The following is a 20,194-nucleotide window of genomic DNA, read 5'->3' on the forward strand; positions in this document are numbered from 1 at the left end:
TGGCATGGACTTGGATTTATAAGATTGCAGCAAAATAACACAGACACATTGAAGAAAAGGGTTGTGTGATCAACACATATCTCTTTTGCAAAACTTGCAAAACGATAACAATTAGTCAGATTGTGTTCTTAGTTGTTTCACTCTAAAGCGAATTAAACTTTTCAAAAAAATAAGATATTGGAAGAAAATAACTAAAAGTATTAGAAATCTTCCTTTTTGTGTTTTTCTAGGATGACTCAGGACTTGATCATGGATAGTAGGACAACAATTCTATTCATAAAGTATTCTTTGTGTGGGTCACTAGAATTGGTGGTTGTCTCGAATCGCAGAATATTTGTTTTTTAGAGCATCAATCAAAGCTCTGCCTTCAAGATCTTCTGGATTTCATTGTCACTCGTGGCAGAAGTCGCTGGCCAGGGAAATATGAATTCAACTATCAATAAAAGCACCAATTCTTAGAACCAAATCCACATACATCTGAGGATGAAGACGAAATCCAATAATAATTACCCATGACTTCTCTACAAATTCAGAAAAATATCACCGCAATACTAAGTGGCTCGTATACCCTTGTATTAATTAAATAATAATCCTAAAAGTCGTAGTTCCTAAATGGGCCAATTCCTTCCAATTATAGACCGGTAGGTGGCTCTTACGCATGGTTTCGCATTGGCAATTTCGCACCCGTGTTGGCATTCGTTCCGTGTACTTCGGATAGGTTTTTTGACTAAACCACAAGCTTAAAGCTCTCTCACTCCCTAACCTGCTCTCTCATCTCTCTCTCTCTCTCTCTCTCTCTCTCTCTCTGATCTGAGCCGAGCTGAACTAAGAAAATGAGGTCTCAGATTTGCAGATCCGCTTCCAGAGCTGCGAGGTCCTTGCTCTCTACTCCCAAAGCCTCCTCCCGTTCCTACTCCGGTAACATTTCATCTCCTCTCTGTTTTCACCTTATTTTTTCAGCATTGATTTCTACTTGTTCGTTTCGTTTTTCGTTTCAGCTTTCTACTTTATTGATTTTAATCAAGTGTTTGATTCTCACAAATTCGGAGCTCGATCGATGATCTATGCGCCATCTGTTTGTTTTCATGGAAATTGAATAAGAATTCGAGCTTGACTAAGAAATGACTGGATTATTTTCTAGTTATTGGATTGTTTGGATGGTTCAACTTTTTTTACCTTTCCATGAATTGCTTTATCGTCAAAAACAACAAAAAAGGAAATATTCTTTTTTACATGAATCATTGTTTTTCTTTTCTTTTTTTGGGAAATTGTTATTGGGTTTTGCTTGCTTCTTTGATTTGATCTGTCGTCTATGGATTTGACATGGATGGTCCACGTATTGGGACACCGATCTTGTAGAACTCACCTACCGACGGTTGATGTACTGATTCTTTGATTTTTGATTCCATCCATGATTGATAAGTAGGAACTGTTGTGCATATAATTGCAGCATTGCTTTCTATCAACTGTTGTACATATAAAGGTCGTGGCTTTGTATGTGTTAGGCCTTTCCCACATCAAAAATCAGTGATTATTTCACTTTTTTATCGTGACCCACGAAAAATTTAGGATGATGCTTGTGTTTGTGTAAACCGGAGTGCAAGTTTTTTTTTATCGTGTACCATGTTGTCCATATTGCAGAAGGGCGAGCTGTAGCTACGGCTGCAGCAGTAGCGTTGGGTTCGAAGGCGCCTTTGTTTGCTTCAAGTTTTGGAAGAGCTGGTTCTGACAATGCATCTAGAGGATGGATTTCTGGAGCACTTGCCATTCCTGCCGCAGGTATAGAGGAATAAAGCTTTATTTCAGTTTCCATTTACTCATTTTATCATGATATGATTTTTCTTTTTGTTTTTTAATCTGCTTTTAGTGCTGTTCATGCATATCTGGTCTCCTAATGCAATTATTCTAATTGTCTAATCGTGTTTTTGAGATTGTTAGATTATGTTTCAAAAATGTGATATAAACAGTTTAGAAGGACATGATGGTTTTGGATGTTAGAAGAATACAGTACATTATCTTAAAAATTTGATGTCGATAAGTTTGGGTCCAAATGAAGAGGGGCCTTGTCCCTTGCCCAAGTTTTAGCATTGTGGCTTCCGGATCCTCTTCAACAATAATTATACTGTGCTTAAGCATAGTAATGGGTTGGAATTGTGTCGCTTGGGATGTTTTCTTGACTTGACTTTCTTCTTTATTTTCTTCCAACCGGACATTATACATGAGCCCCGAAAGATATGTTACCTACCGTCAAACCTCTGCACTAATCAAATTCTATGTAGTGCTATTTATGTTTATGGGTTCTTCTCTCTCTACTTCCCCTTCCTGTCTTCTTGTCTCTCTCACGTGCTCATGCACATCCACACTTGAAAAGCTTTCGTGCATTTTCTGGTATTAAAGTTACTAGACAAAATCTTTGTAATAGCATGGCCAGGATGATTCTTTTAATTTCAGTCTCTACAAACTAAATCCTAACACATCCTTGCTTTCTTTTCTCCGATTTCTCTAGCTTACATTCTTGTTGACCAGGAGGTTCATGCTGCAGAGGTACTTCGAATACCTTCTGTGCCATTTTTTCTCACTGTTAAGTGTTAATACATCTTTTCATTCTATTTATTTACAAGTTTTTCATCCTCTAATCAGTTGGAACGCACCTTCATTGCTATCAAGCCAGATGGAGTTCAAAGAGGACTGGTAAGTTAACTGTTTGACCTAAGATTGTTCCCTGAAGCATGTGCTATGGCTTCCATGACATGTTTTATACCTTTTTTGTGCTAAGCCTTTTTTTTTTCTTTGATTCCAGATTGCAGAAATCATATCTCGATTTGAGCGGAAAGGTTTTAAACTTGTAGGCATTAAAGTGGTTGTTCCTACAAAGGATTTTGCGCAAAAGCATTATCATGATCTGAAGGAGAGGCCATTCTTTAGTGGCCTCTGTGAATTCCTTAGTTCCGGCCCTGTTATTGCAATGGTTAGTAGGACTAATCATATGCTTGGATATGACAATATCCTTTCATCTGGCGAATCTCATATTCCTAACTCTTGCAGGTCTGGGAAGGAGAGGGTGTGATCAAGTATGGTAGAAAACTTATTGGAGCTACAGACCCCCAAAAATCAGAACCTGGAACTATCAGAGGCGATCTAGCCGTTGTTGTCGGAAGGTAATAGCTTTGATCTTGAGTTTTTGATAATTTTATTGCATTAGTACTTCGCTTCTCAAGCTACATTCAGTTACCTTTTATCTTCTATTTAGTTTTCAATCTCTCTGTATTGTTCACTCCAATTCTAACTTCGATGCCACAATGCCACAATGACGTGCAGAAACATCATCCACGGCAGCGATGGTCCAGAGACTGCCAAGGACGAAATCAACTTGTGGTTTACACCAAGTGAGTTGGTTAGTTACACCAGCAACCAAGAGAAGTGGATCTATGGAGTCAACTAATCAAAGTTTTTGTTTTCCTTGATTTTCCGGCAATGTAGGTCGCCCACATGAAGAGTGGTGTGAAAGTAGAGATTATTGTTAGAATAAAATTAAATTCCATTTGGGGTGAGTGAAATCTTTTGCTAGTGTTTATTACTCTACTCAATAAAATTCTTCACCGATTTCTAATAATCTTTTACCTCAGTTTTGATTCGTAACTGCGGAGATGTGTATTATTTGATTTACTGCTTCACTTTTGCCAAGTTGATGCTGCTTAAGATATCACTCACCAAATCTTTAGCCAAAAAGGTTCACGGCAAGTGCAGGGTGTTCGCAATGGCCGCGATAAAGGTTCACGGCAAGTGCAGAGTCAATCCCAAGGAACACTTTCTCAACACGAAGGCTGTGAGCAAAACATCGCCCATGGCTCAGCCGCCATCAGAATCGCGGCTAATTCCGTCAATGGCAATTGCACCAGATCAGAAGAGCCATTAATATTTTGCTTGACGGAATCTATTAATTAAGCATGATATGAGGAACAATTTATATTTTGGTTATATTGGCAAGTAACACATTAGCAGGAAAAAAAGAGATTAGCCTGGGCCTATTCATATGATTGGAATTTTCCTTCACTTCCTAGGAAAAAGCCATAGGGTTTTTGGCATAGTTGGATAGTTTGAAACTAGGGTTTAATCTCCTTCTTCATCCCTACGCAATCGTCTTCCATTTCCCTTCAACCCAGCGATTTCCTGCCTTTAATATCGTCTTCGATCTGCCGCCTTCAACACTGTCTCCACTGCCTGTGATGTCTCCCGGTTCCGGAATTGAAGAGCAAGGAGGAAGCGAAGGCAAAAGAGAGTTGAGAAAAAAAAAAAAAAAGAAAGGGAAAGCTTATGACAAAGCTCTGCAGCAGCAAGCATGGGCTGCTGCTTCTACTTCGACCAGTAAAAAGATGAGGAATGCAAGGACTTGGGACGAAGAAGACGAAGAATACCCGGAGACTCTGTCAGGTGAGAAGAAAAGGTTGGCTAGTCCTATGACTAAAAGGTACCATCTTTGGGCCGTAGAGAAGTCATGGTACAAGAGGTGGGAGAAAGGGGGTTCTTCTCGGCGAATGCCAACAGCTTGAAGCCTCCGTTTAAGATTGTTTGGCCGCCATGCAACAGGTACCCTTCACATAGGCCGTGCTCTAACTGCTGCAATCAAGGACACTTGGTTCGATGGCAGAGAATGTCCGGTTATAACATTGTGCGGGTGCCTGGAATGGATCATGCAGGGATAGCGATGCAGGTGGTTGTGGAAAAGAAGCTCATGAGGCAAAAACAGTTGACCAGACATGACAACAGCCGCGAGGAGTCGTGGCCAAGGTTTGGGAATGGAAGGAAAAGCACGGGAGAACGATTCTACAGTAGCTGCGCCGTTTGGGGGCTTTGTGGATGTTTCACGATGGATGAGAAGAGATCAAACGTTATGACAGAGGTTTTCTTGAGGCTTCATAATGCTAAGACGGAGGTTTTCGTTGAGGCTTCATAAGCAGGAGCTTCTCTACATGTGGTAGGTGAAGTCATGATTATTGCTTTTGTATTTACAATTTTATCTCTCTATAATTGAAAAATGGGTCTTTATTGTAATATTAATATTTAACATTGTGTGATGGTGAATATCCTTGGTAGATTTGGTTTAGGATTCCTATGTAAATTAGTGATTCTATCCTATTAGGTGTTGTATTACTTGTAGAGCAAGTATGTCTCTCCTTATGCATGGTTTACTATAAATAAAAAACACTGGCACAATGGAAGCGTATCTACCATTTCCCTGAGCTCTATTCTCTCTTTTTCTCTCTGTTGCCGCAGGCCACTTCCTTTCCCTTTTCTTTGCCTTCGGTAAATAGGCCACAACACTATCAATCGCATCTCGCTCTCTTGGAGCTGCACTAAGGAATCGGAAAGGTATTTTCTGGTACAAACCAGTCCACAGTTCTCATCATGCAATCCAAGTATCCAAATTGTCCATATTTTTTCAACCTGGATTGCATGAAACATTCACCACCATGCATAAACCCCAAATTTTAGACATTTTGAATTTCAGATTCTGCTTAAGTTGTGTTCACATTATTTTATAAGGAAAACTAATGAAAAGGGCTTGATTTTATAAGGAAAACTAATGAAAAGGGCTTGAAAACTTTGAGTTTTAATGATAAGGACAAAATAAAGGGTAAAGTGAATAGTACCAGGATTGACTTTTTAATGTAAAAATGTGGTTTTTCGTTAAAGTGAACAGTACCGGGTGCTTTTCGTTAAAGTTCCCTATTTTATATATTATATTTGTTGTGAATTTGATGATTGTGTGAGAAACCGAAGAAAAAGAAGCAAAATTAGGGTTTTTCCACCCTGACAAGCGCGAACGATGGCCTAATGCCGTCCCAGGCTCGCTGCTGGAGCCTTACTGCTCCCATCCAAAACCCAGAACAGCGTCGTTTTGCGTCGTCCCTATCCTCGGACACAGGCCACCGCTTGGGCTTTGCCCGCAGTCGAAACCCAGCCCCTTAGTTCATGTTTTCTTGTGAAACCTTGCAGCCCCAATGACCTGTAGTCGTCCCCGACGATATCCCAGTCAACCCTGACCACGTGGTCGAGATTTCGAACCAGAATCTCACCAGATATTTCAAGATTCAATTCAACTCTCCTAGGTTTTCAACCATAGTCGCGAGCCAGATGCTCGCCGCCAACCACCTCAATATTATTGAGCTCGTGGATCGTCACCAAGCGCTGAGCACAGCCTCGGTGCACCTATAGAGCACCCGTAGCCATCCACTGCAACCCCTGATGTCAAGAAATCTATCTTCGCCGCAACCTAGGGTTCTAAGTGAACTCCATAACTCCCCTCGACCTAGGGTTCCAAGTGAACTCCATAACTCGCCTCGACCACCTTGAACCGAGATCACTTCACACATCCATGTTGGTTCGCCTGAGACCCATCTCTATTCAATCTATTCTACACTACAATTATAACTGGATACAAGCCCGAAATCTATTGTAGGGTCTACGTGTTAATTGTGTCCCCCTTACGTACAAAAATTGGTTATTAGCAAAGATTGGGAATCTATGTTTGTTATGATCATAACCTTTGATAGGCGATATCATTACTGCTCGTTTTGCGGATTATCACCTTAATGAGACAGTCTTTCCACCATTAAAGGGAGATAAGAACGTCAACATTCATGTAGAACAACATGAATTGTTGTGGACGAATCTCAATATGTCTCATTTAGATCCCTGTACTACACAATCTGAAACTGAAGTGAGACCTATTCTAGATCTTTAAAACGTTGCTTAAAGCATGTCGGATGCTTTTACTGATCTAACAGGCAGTGGCGGATCCAGGAAATAATGTTAGGGGGGTCAATAAGGATAGTGCGCAGCGCGCAATTTTTTTTTAACAGAAACGGCATGCATATCGTCATTTCATTGAGTCTTGGTAGGATAGCGCGACCAGCTACTCCAAAATCCTTGTTCAAAGGTCCTAAACGTTGAAACCTGGAGGAAGAGATTGCTTCAATTGTCGACCTTCTCGGAATCAAACACACAAAGTGTGTAAAGGTACTTGGAGCACCGAACCTTGAACTTGACAGCATCCTTGGTCCTCTTGATTTTGACATTGCGGGCATCCTTCCTTCTTGCAGTTAGAAGGAAATCCTTGATCTTATGGATCTGCTTCGGCATTTTGCTTGTTGCTCGGTCGAGACCGGAGGCTGTGAGTTCTCTCAAAGTTCGAGGAGGCTATCAACACGCCAGCAGCCTCCTTCTTCTTCAACCTGCAAGCGAACTCTTTCTTCTTCTTTCAGACATTTCATCGACCACGTGGTGTGCAGCTCCAAGAGGTTGCACCAGCAGCTCCAAGAGGTCGCACCAGCAGCTCCAAGGTTATTTCCATGGCTTCCAAGGGGTCGTGTGACCCCATTGACCCCACTGTGGATCCGCCCCTGCTAACAGGTCAGCCATCACCACCAATTGACTTATCTTTTTTCCTTGAATTGAAGCAAATCGAGTGGGGTTGCTCATGGCGGATGTGCATGCAAGGAAGGTGGAGGATTGGAGATAGGGAAGAAAACTTATGTTTTTTTTTTTGGGTGGAGGGGTGGGGTGGGATCATGAGATGGAGGCTGCGGGTTGGGATAATGGATGAGGAAGGAGAACTTAGGGTTGCAAATTAAATTGGATTATTGGGCTTTCTTTTTATTTTAGTTATTGGGCTTAGAGAGGAATAGACTAAAAGGTTTGGGCCTAGGAAATGCAAGTCAGGTATAATAATGTTGATCTTAAAAACTACCAAGTCTACGTGGCACGCAGGCTGAGTAATTAATAAGCTAACTACGTCCTTCGGTTGTGTGCGGGGTGTGCCAACTCGACGGCCGAGCTCGGCCGGCGAGTAAAATTTATCGATGTTGTGTTGGGTGCAATGCTGACTTCTTGATCTTGCGACTACAGCCGAGGAAGGAACACGTCTCGGCCTACAGGTTCTAGAGCCTGAAGACAAGGCTGCTAGTTCTGTAAAGTTCAATATCAAATTCGGCTCTTAGGGTGCCGAATGTAGTAACTTGGTAACACCTCACTTCGCCGAAAAGGCTAATGAGATGACCTCTGCCAATAAGGATTCGAAAATCTTTCTCGATCGAGACTTGTATAGATAACCAATCGGCCTCGATGCAGTGTTGTTTATCTAAACTAAAGGTGCTCCGCGGTCGGCTAATTCTACAGCAACAGTGTTGTTTATCCAAATTGAAAATGTTCGCCAGTTGCCTTCACAATGCTATTTATCCAAACTGAAGATGTGTTGGTGGAAAAAGAAAATAAAAATCTCAAGGTTGTTGAGAGATTTCGTGTAGAGCGAGGGTTTGCGCAGGCCAGTTTGTGTGTTGAATTGGAGAGGGCCTTTCGTTACTTACAGCTTTGTATTTATAATGAGTCTCCTTGATCGCCAATCCAATAGAGACCTTTTTCCAAATATCCCAAAAACAATATCAAAATAACTGATATTATTTTTAATATATTTCAGCAAAAGTCTCCCTAGTCTCCTTATGCATGTAGACTTTTACAAGAGGAACAACAGGTGTCCTTTTGAAATCTTGAAATACCCTTTCACACGGTATGCATATTGTATTCCCACCATCAATTCTTATCACTTTGCACTCAATCTGACAACACCCATCACCATGCAAAAAAGCCTAGCCTACCTAGGTTTCTTATCTCATCATTATCCATGATTTTACTTTTGGAGATCATCAAATCCCATATGCTAATCTCCACTCCAAATTGTTTCAATCTACACGTCCGCTGCCAATCATCCCAAATTAATTTGAACTGTACTGCTTGCTTCATTATTTGATTAGTCTTTGAACTTGATAATCATCCTGCCATACTCTGACTCCCTTCATGACAGTCATGCTATCTTCCCACGAAATTGCAGCAATATTAAACCACACGGCATTGTATCACCACGACTTTATCACCCAACTGTGCTCTCGATAATTCAATATATTATTAAGAGATAATTATTATGATAAAAATCACAATATTATTTCCTAATAATAACCAAAATTATCTTGACTTAATTACCTAAAGGTTTAGAACTTCGTTCACTCAACAACTTCGATCATTCGGGCCGATTGTGTAATTTTGGGTCCAAACAGATAGTTATGTAAAATTATAACTTAAATTAATTTATATTAACGCCAGTTTGGTTCAGTTCAAACCGATTATTGAGAAGTAAGAACTAGAACCAAATTTGATCTATTTGGTTCCGTTCAATTTCTGAACCGGTTTTGGCTTTTTTCAGTTAACGCGATTTTTTACCTTTCTTAAACGGGTTCAATTTGGTTTTCCGGTTCGACTGTTTTTATGCCAACCCCTACTTTGTGTATCCTCATAAAGCCTAGCCCTAACCCTAATTCCAATCAAACACCGCGATTGACGATTGATGATCTAATCTATGTTCTCTACTCTTCATTCCATTCAAGAACTATATGGAAAGGATTCCAATTCTTGTTCCTATTTTCAAAGTCCAGTAAAAAAAACATGGCCTAAGAGTTAGCAAGTTTTCCAACCCTTGTTTTCTTTCTGACGTTGGATTGATTTATTGCCGTTTTTCAAATAGAGTTTTGCAAAATTCTCCGTCTGGCCTATGAGAACTTGAGGGAAGGCAATTGATATTTTTACATGTCTTACCACCAAGAACATTGTACAAAGACCAAATACCAACTAGATATTGGTTTAGCAGTGTACAGACATCCTTAGTTCGAATCCCCTTCTCCCGTTGATCAGATGACAAATAAAAACATCGGAAAGCTAAATGATTGATGTTTAATGACACTAATTGTTAAGATCTCAATTCGTATATGTACATAAACACCGACCATCATAAGAAAGTTTAATAAAAATAATTTACTAAATAGTAGTGGAATTAATGCTAAGTTCGTGGAGGAACTTGAAAAAGAGGAGGCTCATCAGCGGTAGTAGCAAGAGCTGCTCTTTTACTCTGAAGCAGGTGCCGGATTTCCAAAATTATTTGGGACAAAACGAAAAGAGAAAAGGCGCACAAAAAAAATGTCTTAAAAGGTTTCCCTCCATTTCCGTAAAAGAGACCAATGAAAATATTGACAAGAGCAAGCACGACCACCGATCTCCCCACCCATTGATGGCTCTTGTTCCAGTACTTCCTGACCTTGGAGGTCCTGGATGGCCTCATGATAAACTGGCATAGCTGTGATCACAACTACGGAAGTCAAATTTAAGAACTCAAATAAAAAAGTTCAGAGAAAAGAGCACCACATAACAGAATTATGATGGAATGACCATATATATTGATATGCGACACCAATTTTCAGGGACTACATTGATCGATTTTCAATTTTAGGAACCATCTTGATGAGGTTGGTCAATTTCAGAAACTATTTGCGATAAAAATCCTTTCTATAATTGAGTTTTGGAAATCATAGAAAAGTATGGTTTGATGATGGATTTTCAAATAAGTTGTGCATGACTTGCACCAGACCTTTTTGAGCGGTAGTTAATTTAACATTCAAAGTATCGATTGACACGTCAGACACACTCATTTTGAAGGATCTAGTGCGAAACGCATGCAACTTTTCAGACTAAAAAATGCATGAAATTCATCATATGGGACACAATGTAACAAAATTTTAATTGAGGCAACACGTGAGATTAAGAATTAAAGAAAGGATTACCTGAAGAACACTGAGTGCAAGCACAATGTACCCTATGGATCTGTGGCTGTTAAAGTCAGCATGTACTAGTTCATATAGTGTCCTTCCAACAGCCACACCAGAAAGCCCCACAAAGAAACCTATAAACTGAACTGATGAATGAAGGTAGTACCACAAAGGCTCATACTCCCTAAGATATCTGGCCATTGATGCTCCGAATGGAATTATTATGCCCCATCCAATAATAGTTAGTATTCCATGGGTCATCTTCACTTTCCTGCTGTCTACAAACCCTATACGAATGACTCCTGCATCCATCAGAGACCAAATAATTAGAACACATATATTGTTTTTTATATATGTACAATGACACATTTACACTAAGAGGTGGGAGGATTTGGGTTAAACCACACAGTAAGTCAATCATAATAATTTAGTATCAAACTTAACTTGCCATTTACGGAAGTCAACCACACAGTGTACAACGCTACACTGTAGTGCTAAGTAGCATATATATTGCTAATTTACTGCAAATTCTAGCATATCGATTAATCAATGACCATGTTTAAGAACCCAAATAACCTAACAAAAGTAAACTGCAGGCTATCGCTAGACCTCAAAAGCTAAAGTTGTTACAAATGTGTCAATCATGTACAAGATGAGACTCCATCATGCACGTGGAGAATGAAAGAAATGTAGAAATAGTAAGACATATATTTTGCAAATCGAAGGCTCCATTTTTCACCACCACTTTACCGAAAAGCTTAAACTGTTAGAAAGTGAGTAAATAACATGATCGAAAACAAATCAACCTATGAACCAACCTTTAGGGAAATCAACTAACAAGGCGCTTCTATATTTATGCGTTGGTAGGATGTTGTTAGCACCAGGCTTTCCATACCCGGCAGCAAACAGAAAGGGCTGACGATCAAGACGACTGGAAAACTGGAGTTGAAACCCTAGATAAATGATTTGGTCCTTGACAACAATGGTGGGTGTAACATTTGTGAATTTCAATTCACCTTTATCTGGTATGATTTCATCATTCCTCGTACGTCCTTTCAAATAATATTGCTTTACTGTGCCCGATCTGCCGTCTCTGTTCATCCATCCCACCACGGCACTCGAACCAACCATCATGCCGTCCTTTGACACCCCGACTCCGACCCAACTGTTTTCGTTCATTCCCGATAGTACAACGGTAAGAACAGCGTTATTATCCTGAAAGAACTGTTATATTACATCATGTCATGGTCATGTCACGCCATATAAAAACGTAATTAGTAAATGAAGAAATTGGGTTTAGCTCATAATCGATAATATACGATCGCTTACGCTAATACGGTAGCCGTGCCAATCGAGGGATGAACAGATGGATTTCGGTATATCATGATAGGGTGGCTGGAGAACATTTAAACGTGTTGTACAAAAATTAGGCAGTACTACGATATCATTCTGACCAGCATTGACCAATCTCTTATTTGGCTTTAATAAAAATATCATCATCGTGATCATGAAGACATAGCTCAACATTATCAAGGAATTTGATGAATTCCTCATCATCACCATATGGTCATATGATCTACAACAAAAAAGAAGGAAGCTAGCTAAAAAAAATTTATCTTAATCTGTGAAGTTGCATGTTGATCACGATGATCACCTTCGATATTTCTTGATTTGCAAGTAAATATTAAAAATAAACACCCCCATAAAAGAAAGAATTAGAAAGAAAGAAAGAAAAAGGAGAAGCTTATACTTTTTTTTGTTTTTTTACAAAATAAAAAATTATGATATTGGAATTGATTTAGGGTTTGTCATGAGGGTGTGGAAAAGAAAAAAAATGATGGGGTATTTCCTAGGGTTTGAATTCTAACATGCATGGCCATGAAGAAGGTGATGGATGGTTCCCGCCATTTTTCTCCCCAATGGCCACTCAATCCTCTGGCCTTTTTTTATGACCGCAAATTATGAGAACCTGCAGAGATATAGAGAGTAGAAGAGGTCAACGAGGTCTCTGCATCGTACTTACATAGATAATTCCCTCTCCACATTTAATTTAGTAGTTCCTCCTCCTAATAATAATCAAAATATATGATCATTATTCTAATTTATAACAACTTAGCTAGCTCTTCTGGTTTGCACAAAGATTGAAATCCAAAGTCTAAACGCAAATTTAGGGACAAAACACAAAGACACTCATAAAAAACTAAATATCTCTAAGCTTTTGTAAATAATCTAAAACTAGAAAACGCAAGAACTCAACTTATTTGTTAACTACATGAATATATGATAAGACAATGTTAGAAATTTTGTGACAAATTGTTTTGTCGCTTGGTAGTGTTGAGTGGCAGAATAGTCCAATCAATAGATGACTTAAACTTAATGTTACAGTTTTAAAAATTTCCGCCTAGCGTTGTCTACGTCTCGCCTAGGCACTAGGGTTAGTCACCATCCCGATTAATCCCTAGGCGTTTAACATTAAGAAAGGGCGCTGGCCTAGACAAGTCTAAGCGCCCGGCTAGACCGCCTAAGCACCCACCTAACTTGCCTAACCCGCACAAACCTGCTTAGGTCGCGGTTCTCACTTAAACAGAAAATCGATAACTTTCATTTTTGCATTTTATTTTTTTTTAATAAATTACAAGAGACTTGTTTAATACGTAGATGAACACACATTATACGCTTGTTCTCAATTTTTTCATTAATATTTTATAATTTATTTGTCATTCTATTTTACAATTTATTTATCTCAGTACAATTCTGTATGTTTTAAGTATAAACAAACACTTATTTGTACTATATATATAATAAATATACTTAAATCCGCTTAATCCGCCTAGATGCCTAGGTGCTAAGCTCCAGTCTTCACCCAACTAGCGCCTAGCGTCTTTTAGAACCTTGCTTAATGTTGTTACTAAATTTGGGACCATGTACCGTCATCAAAGTTCTTCTACTCAACATGTCGCGTGACATAGGGTTGGCCACGGATTGGTTCGGTGCGGTTTTGGGTGAAACCGAAACCGAAACCGAAATTTTTTGCGGTTCAGTTCGGTGCGGTTTTGAAGCTAAAACCGAAATAAAACCAAACCGTTTGGTTCGGTTCGGTGCGGTTTCAAACGGTTTCGGTTTGGTTTTTAAGAAAAAATGTACAATTTGCAACATATTAATAAGCATTTCCTAATAGCAATAGGAAAAAGACATTTGTTATGTAAACAATTAGCATGTTGCATGCAGTTGTGATGTTAAAACATGTTTGTGCAACAAAAGGGTGCCCTTATAATGTTTATCATAAAACAAGTTGAATAAATTTGAATTCATTAAACGTGAGCGAAACTTTGATACTAGAATATGTGATATCATGCTTCAAATGAGTGGACTTCATTAAATCATTGTTCGACTCTTGATAACAAGATTAGTCCACCCTTGTACATATATGTGTGTGTGATGGTATAAAATAACAAAGGTCCTTCAAGTTAATGAACGAAAGAAAGTGATGAATGATGATATTCTAGTGTGGTTGAGTCTCATACTAAGTGTATGGATTCTAACAAACAACCAATTAAAACATAAAATATAATATGGACATTTAATTAAATGTTTATTAATATTTTCGGTATGGTTCGGTTTCGGTGAGGTTTTCAAAAGCCAAAACCAAAACCAAACTGTTTTCCATGTTGCAGTTTGGTTTGAAAACCGAAACTGTTTCAAAACCGTAAAACCAAACCGTTCGGTGCAGTTCGATTTGGTTCGTGTTTCGGTTTCGGTTTTCGGTTCTAAGTGCCCACCCCTAGCGTGACATGAACAACTCACACAAGTTTTCTTAGTCCAAGAGTTACGTATTGGTTTCTCAACTTTGTGAGACAACCACTAGCCTCAAAAGCTTAATTTATCAAGGAAGATGCTAACAATGTATTTTAAGCTTGCACATTCTCTGACGTATATCCTCAAACTGATTACATAGTTTTTCCTCTCCCTTTATACGCACGGGCCGAGTAAACTGGTCCTTGTGAGTTGTGATTAATCAATTTGATGAGGAGCTGTATGTGCATTATTATTAATGGGCCGATAACAAGCCGGCCACGTTTGTCGTAATGCACATTGCCCAGTACATCTTTAGCTTTCAAACTATTATTCTAACATCATACAATTGTATTGCATTTTACTGTCTCAACTTTGAATCACATAACAAACTTATATATCATTTTTTGAACATTGCAATATCATACATTAATTTATGTATTCGTTGTAATATCAGACATTCACTAATTAATCCATTAATTTGACTGTTAATGATGATGTATCAAATGTAAGTCCCATTTTTTCTACTAATGTGATATTAAATTTGTGCCACATGAACAAACAACCAATTAAAATTATATGAAATTTGGAAAATGTTATGGCAGGGCATCAACGGGTTTCGTAATACGGAGCAGTGGTGTGGCGTCGGGTCGGGCTGATGTTGTTTCTTGAAGATCGAATTCGGGTCTGGTGGTGCGACGGCGCAACTTTCGTGACTTTTAGGCGAGCGACAGTTGATGCTGGTCTGGTGACTGGTGGTGGCCCTGGTGGGTCAAATCGTAGTGGTGGTGGGGAAGGAGCAAGCGGGTTCGGGTCAAGCAGATTGCGGGTCATGATCTCATTGGTCTAGTGGCGGGTCAATGGTGCAAGGGTGCAGAGGTGCAACGGAAGAACAGCGTATGAGCAGGTTGGTGCCTCTGTAAGCTGATGCTTCAGAATATTTTTCTTTAACTAAATCTCAACAAAATTGATACCAATCAAAATGAAATTGGCACCAAATGATACAACTTAATTTGCATGGGTGGAGGAGGGGTAGAAAGGAAGATGGAGATAGAGAGGAGTGGAAGGGTTAACATACTCGGGTTGGGGGCTGCTAATGTTAAGTCTTTTGAATATAATTTAGAGGTTGTATTCTATTTTCATAATTTCATATAATTTTAACTAGTTGTTTGTCTACATGGCGTAAATTTGACATCACATCAGTAAAAACTTAAGATCCGAAGTTGACACATTATCACTTAGCGACCAAATTAACAGATTGATTAACAAAAGTCTGATATTGCAAGGAATTCGTAAGTTGATGTATGAAATTGTAATATTCAAAAGATAAAGTATGAATTTGTTATGTGACCCAAAGTTGAGAATGCAAAATAATAATACTTGGCTAATTAAAGGATGAGTACGAGTTTCTACTAAAATTATTCGTTGTGATTTATAAAAATGTGTATTTATGATCAGAACCATTCATATTATAAATCACTCTAAAAATCGCCTCTACAAAAAAACCAAATAAAACTAAAGTTGTTTAGTTATCAAATTGTAAAAAAAACAGATAAATAGAATTGGTAAAATCCAACTATTTATGTATTTGCTATAATAAATTAACTAAACGAATTAGTTTTAATTCATTTTTTACAAAAATAATCTTGATAAAATAATTAATAATTTGAACGATTTTAATGATAAGTACAAATCTCTGTAATAACATGCAGAATTTGGAATAACAAATCCTTCTCATTCTTAAGTAACTAAATATTATTTAATGCAAAATATAACTTACCATATCTCGACGTCACGAAGGTCACAAATATTGGAGAAAGATGGCAGCTTTGATAGATTTTCTGTCGGTTAAACGCGTATCTGGCACGACTACGTAATATCATGCTGATAGCAGACAAAGAAGGCCCAAGTGGCCTTGGCGCCAAGTTTCCGTTAATTGCACAGTCGGAGGCTTTTTTTTTTTTTTTTTTTTTTTAATTTTTAAAGGAGGACAACTGGTGGCAAGGTTATCCATCCTTTCTGGATCTAAAGAGGCTATGAGGAATTTTATCTTGCATGTGGCCACAGTTAAGCAGACTTACCAGTTCAGAGTTTCAAACCGGGGACCTTCCATATTTTTTTTGTTTATTGAAGAGTCGCAGTCCGCAACTTTTCAGTTCATAGTTTTGAAAGACACTTCCATATATAAAATCACTAGCCTCTTTGCACGCACTAACATGCGTGCGAGAGGCATTTTTGCATCACGGGCACGCGCCCCTAAATGTGTATTGTGTTAGTTTTTTTTCCATTGTAATTGTCAATGTATATGCTTTAGAAAGTATGATATGGTTGCACATAACTGGAAGCAATAAATTTGAAGTTGTTGACGTGGATACTCTCTCAAACACAGCAATGCCTATTACAGTGTCCTCACGCGCGTGCGAAAGACACTTTTTTAATTACGGCGCACTACGCGCGACTTACACATTTTAGATATATTTATATGCGAGGATTGGTTCAATGTATAGAAACATAAAATAAAGACGATTATTCTCTCTAATAATACATGCAAGAATTTAAAGTATTTTTTCTAGAATATGTTGAAAAAAAGTAATAAATAACAGAGAAGATCCTTATAATTTAGTTGCAACTAAAAACTAAATAAAAAGTATAAAAACAATCCAAGAACTTCAATTGACCTTGATACACTTGACAGCAAATCATATCATGAACTCATATCGTTTCGTCCTGTTGAAAATTTAATGTGTTTGGTTAAAATCAAATATTAGCATTATTTGTAATTGAATTGCATTAAAAGTTGAAAAAGGGAATTAAACATTAAAAGAAAGAATAACCTTATGTTGAGGGAAGCAAAATACATTTGATTAAAAGTGTTGCGTGCCCCTTAAAATCTTTTAAATATACGACGTTTATTTGTAATCTTGCTCTTAGTCCCTCTGTCTTTTACTTTAGATTAATCCATAATGTTTAATTTCTTTGCCGATTTCTTCTTTTGTTAGACCTTTTATTTCTCACGGGCGCTACGCACCCTTAAAAATCTTTTAAATATACGATGTTTATTTGTAATCTTGCTCTATGTCCCTCTATCTTTTACTATATATTAATCCATAATACGTAATTTCTCTGCCGATTTCTTCTTTTGTTAAAGGTCTTTTATTTTCCTAAAGATATATATTTGGTTGAGAGGGCTGTAAAAAAAAATTCACATGATTGAGATCATTAGGGCATTAGGGTTGTCAATGAACATGGCATATCATCATACTACATTTTTATTTATCACAGACGCTATGCGGCTCTAAAGTTTTTCTAAATGTGTTTTATAATGTATAAACAAAAATTGCATGAACTTGTAATTATAGGGTACATGTCATATTTTTTCAAGTTGTCATGACCAAATAATAATGATATGTTTTGATACATTTATCTAAAACAAAAGATTAACAATATATACATACAAAAACATAAAGTCTAATTGTACCATAATGGTGTCATTACCAAATCATGGTATCTTTAATCACGAATGCTAATTTTCAAATACGATGAATTTTATTCTTACCTTTTACCCACAACATCATCTGATATACCATGAATTTTAATCTTACTTTTACCCACAACATCTTCCGTATCGTTTTTGTGTGTTCTCATCTTTTGCTTTTATTATCTAATCCCAGTAATATTAATATTGGTGTACCAACATGATTTGTGGCCCTTAAAACCTATATAAGGTGCATTTGAAGAGGGTGGCTGTCAATAAAACGAAATGTTTAGAAGTCAGTGTTTCGATATCGATGAATCCACATTTTCTAAAGTAATTTTATTGTATTTGTTGCCTCAAATCCATCTTGTTGGTTGAGAAGCTCTAGCGTAAGGAGAAGGATGACAAAAAATCATATTAGAAACCTTAAATCTATGCAACCAGAAGTCGAATCATTGAGGGATCCACAATCAAGATCTTTGTGGCACATAAACGTAAAACATGTATTCAAAAGTTCAAGGACACTCCAAAAAGCTATTGTTCCTTTGTTTCTTCTAGATTCCATTCCCAAGAGCACCAAATTTGCACACACGCCTTAGACCATCCAATAGTATGAATATATTTCCAAACTCTATGAAGAACAAACCGAACTAAAATATAGCAATAAATTGACTAATCCAAATGAAAGAAAAACGCGATAAAGCGAAGTATAACAATCCAAAATAATTAAGAGTCATACCTGATTAGTTGCATTGCACCAACAACATCAAAGGTCGATAATTCTCTTAAAATTGAAAGCTCAAATCTGCTTAAAATAAAACAAAATGACATCGCAGGCCATAAGAAGATTGAAGCCAAGTCAGGGCTTGTCGATAATTCTCTTATAAGTGTGTGCTTGAACTTTGCTGTTGATAAGTCTCTTAGGTGGAGTGGTATAACTTGCCAGGATGACTGTTTCGACAAAGCTCCACGAAGTCGAAGATAGAGCAAACCTACATCTAATTAGACAAATAATACAATAAAAAAAAATTAGTTCAAGCACACACCCTTATAAACAAAGTAGCAAAAGCTTGATGATAGGCAAGTGTTACTGTTCATGGTTACGATGGCTATAATTTCTTGAGCTGGTGATAGTACTGAATCATAATGTCTTCCGTTACATGTGGTTGGTTTGTATACTTTGGTTACCCCTACGTTTACATTTGAAACAAATTTAATGAGAAAAACATAGGAAAAGTAAGTATGAAATTCTTCAATGGAAATTTAAATTGCAGAAAAAACCTTGAATTTTCCAAACTGGTGGAGTGAAGAAAGGGAAAGGAGAAGTCACCAAGAATTATCATTTCATTGATCCGTTTAAGGTTTCAGAGAGCAAGGGAGGTCTTCATAGCAATAATTTTATTGCTGTCACTATAAATCGAAGCATAAACCCTACAGACTTCCATTACACGTATGAGGGATTACATACTAATTTGTGCCCTGAAAAATTTGGCAGTGAAATTTTTTTCCCGTAAAAATTGATAGGAAAACAGGTGACTGAATAGAAGAAAGAAAAAAGGGCAATCACATATTCAAAAGGAACACGACATTAACGTACATTCATCAACCTTCTCATCTTTGAGCTTCAGGAACTGGAATTGCATTTACTTTAAAACTGAACTGTAATGAAAACCCAACGAGGGGAATCACTAACCAAAACATTTTTTTGATGGACGAAGATCAGAATATTGTATCGAACTAAATGCAGTCGGATAATTTATGATAAAAAGTTGTGGGAGTTTAAAAACTGAACGGAAACCAAATGGAAGCAAAACTTTGATAAACAAAGTAAGACAAAGAGAAAAAACTACCTGGTTGAATCTGTTAAGCTATATCAATTGATCATTCATACAATGTAATCTTGTGTATTGGAAGAAGAACAGAGAATGAGTTTTAGAGAGAGAGAGGAGAACTTTAGAGAGAGGAAGAACAATCTGTATATTTCTTAATCAGTAAGTAATTACATCAATTTAGTCTTATATAGGTTGTTAAGAAGCTACAACTCTAACAACCTAACTAACTGATATTATAGGATTATGACAAGTGTCTCAATCTTAAGCACTATACTCTAACATCCCCCCTCAAGAGTATACTGCAGAGGAACCAAGCATGAGATTGCAACAATGAGTGCGAAACAATGAACCACTTAAGCCTTTGGTAAGAATATCGGCAAACTGCTCCTGGGAAGACACAAACTGGACAAAAAGTTGTTTCTGAGATACCTTTTCTCTGACAAAAT

The 20,194-nt window shown here is 37.7% G+C and overlaps 3 protein-coding genes and 1 pseudogene across 5 annotated transcripts; 2 read left to right on the forward strand and 2 right to left on the reverse strand.

The window, feature by feature from the left end:
- The first annotated feature begins 302 nt into the window (after positions 1-302).
- LOC103404467 (nucleoside diphosphate kinase III, chloroplastic/mitochondrial-like) lies at positions 303-3,613 on the forward strand. The gene is made up of 7 exons (XM_008343384.4): positions 303-918; positions 1,642-1,779; positions 2,507-2,544; positions 2,641-2,691; positions 2,801-2,968; positions 3,046-3,158; positions 3,319-3,613. Exons 1-7 carry the CDS (start codon positions 834-836, stop codon positions 3,440-3,442), a joined length of 717 nt encoding a protein of 238 aa, XP_008341606.1. The 5' UTR covers positions 303-833; the 3' UTR covers positions 3,443-3,613.
- A 613-nt stretch (positions 3,614-4,226) lies between these two features.
- LOC139191216 (valine--tRNA ligase, mitochondrial 1-like) lies at positions 4,227-4,954 on the forward strand. The gene is made up of 2 exons (XM_070811788.1): positions 4,227-4,468; positions 4,588-4,954. Exons 1-2 carry the CDS (start codon positions 4,227-4,229, stop codon positions 4,952-4,954), a joined length of 609 nt encoding a protein of 202 aa, XP_070667889.1.
- Positions 4,955-6,934: 1,980 nt separating this feature from the next.
- On the reverse strand, positions 6,935-7,180 carry LOC108175146 (large ribosomal subunit protein eL38z/eL38y-like; annotated as a pseudogene).
- Positions 7,181-9,763: 2,583 nt separating this feature from the next.
- LOC103404475 (cytochrome b561 and DOMON domain-containing protein At3g61750-like) lies at positions 9,764-12,589 on the reverse strand. Of its 3 annotated transcripts, none has more exons than XM_029092073.2 (4): positions 11,979-12,589; positions 11,468-11,864; positions 10,665-10,951; positions 9,764-10,180 (listed from the first exon to the last, which is right to left on the reverse strand). In XM_029092073.2, the coding sequence occupies exons 1-4, from the start codon at positions 12,210-12,212 to the stop codon at positions 9,887-9,889; spliced, it is 1,212 nt and encodes a 403-aa protein (XP_028947906.1). In that variant the 5' UTR covers positions 12,213-12,589; the 3' UTR covers positions 9,764-9,886. The 3 variants fall into 3 exon arrangements, with proteins under 3 accessions (XP_028947906.1, XP_028947907.1, XP_008341617.2); XM_029092074.2 differs by having other exon boundaries at positions 11,666-11,873; XM_008343395.3 differs by having other exon boundaries at positions 11,468-11,873; positions 11,979-12,587.
- Between the last annotated feature and the right edge of the window lie 7,605 nt (positions 12,590-20,194).

Source organism: Malus domestica, chromosome 14 (genome assembly GCF_042453785.1).
Source record: "Malus domestica chromosome 14, GDT2T_hap1".
Classification (NCBI taxonomy): domain Eukaryota; kingdom Viridiplantae; phylum Streptophyta; class Magnoliopsida; order Rosales; family Rosaceae; genus Malus; species Malus domestica.

Coding starts and splice junctions, on each gene's coding strand:
- LOC103404475 (XM_008343395.3), bottom strand. CDS start 12,212: ATGGTGATGATGAGGAATTCATCAAATTCCTTGATAATGTTGAGCTAT. Junction 11,874..11,978: donor GGCACGGCTACCGTATTAGC/GTAAGCGATCGT, acceptor GTAATATAACAG/TTCTTTCAGGATAATAACGC. Junction 10,181..10,664: donor TTGCACTCAGTGTTCTTCAG/GTAATCCTTTCT, acceptor TTGTGATCACAG/CTATGCCAGTTTATCATGAG.
- LOC139191216 (XM_070811788.1), top strand. CDS start 4,227: ATGTCTCCCGGTTCCGGAATTGAAGAGCAAGGAGGAAGCGAAGGCAAA. Junction 4,469..4,587: donor GCTAGTCCTATGACTAAAAG/GTACCATCTTTG, acceptor GCCATGCAACAG/GTACCCTTCACATAGGCCGT.
- LOC103404467 (XM_008343384.4), top strand. CDS start 834: ATGAGGTCTCAGATTTGCAGATCCGCTTCCAGAGCTGCGAGGTCCTTG. Junction 1,780..2,506: donor ACTTGCCATTCCTGCCGCAG/GTATAGAGGAAT, acceptor CGATTTCTCTAG/CTTACATTCTTGTTGACCAG. Junction 3,159..3,318: donor CTAGCCGTTGTTGTCGGAAG/GTAATAGCTTTG, acceptor AATGACGTGCAG/AAACATCATCCACGGCAGCG.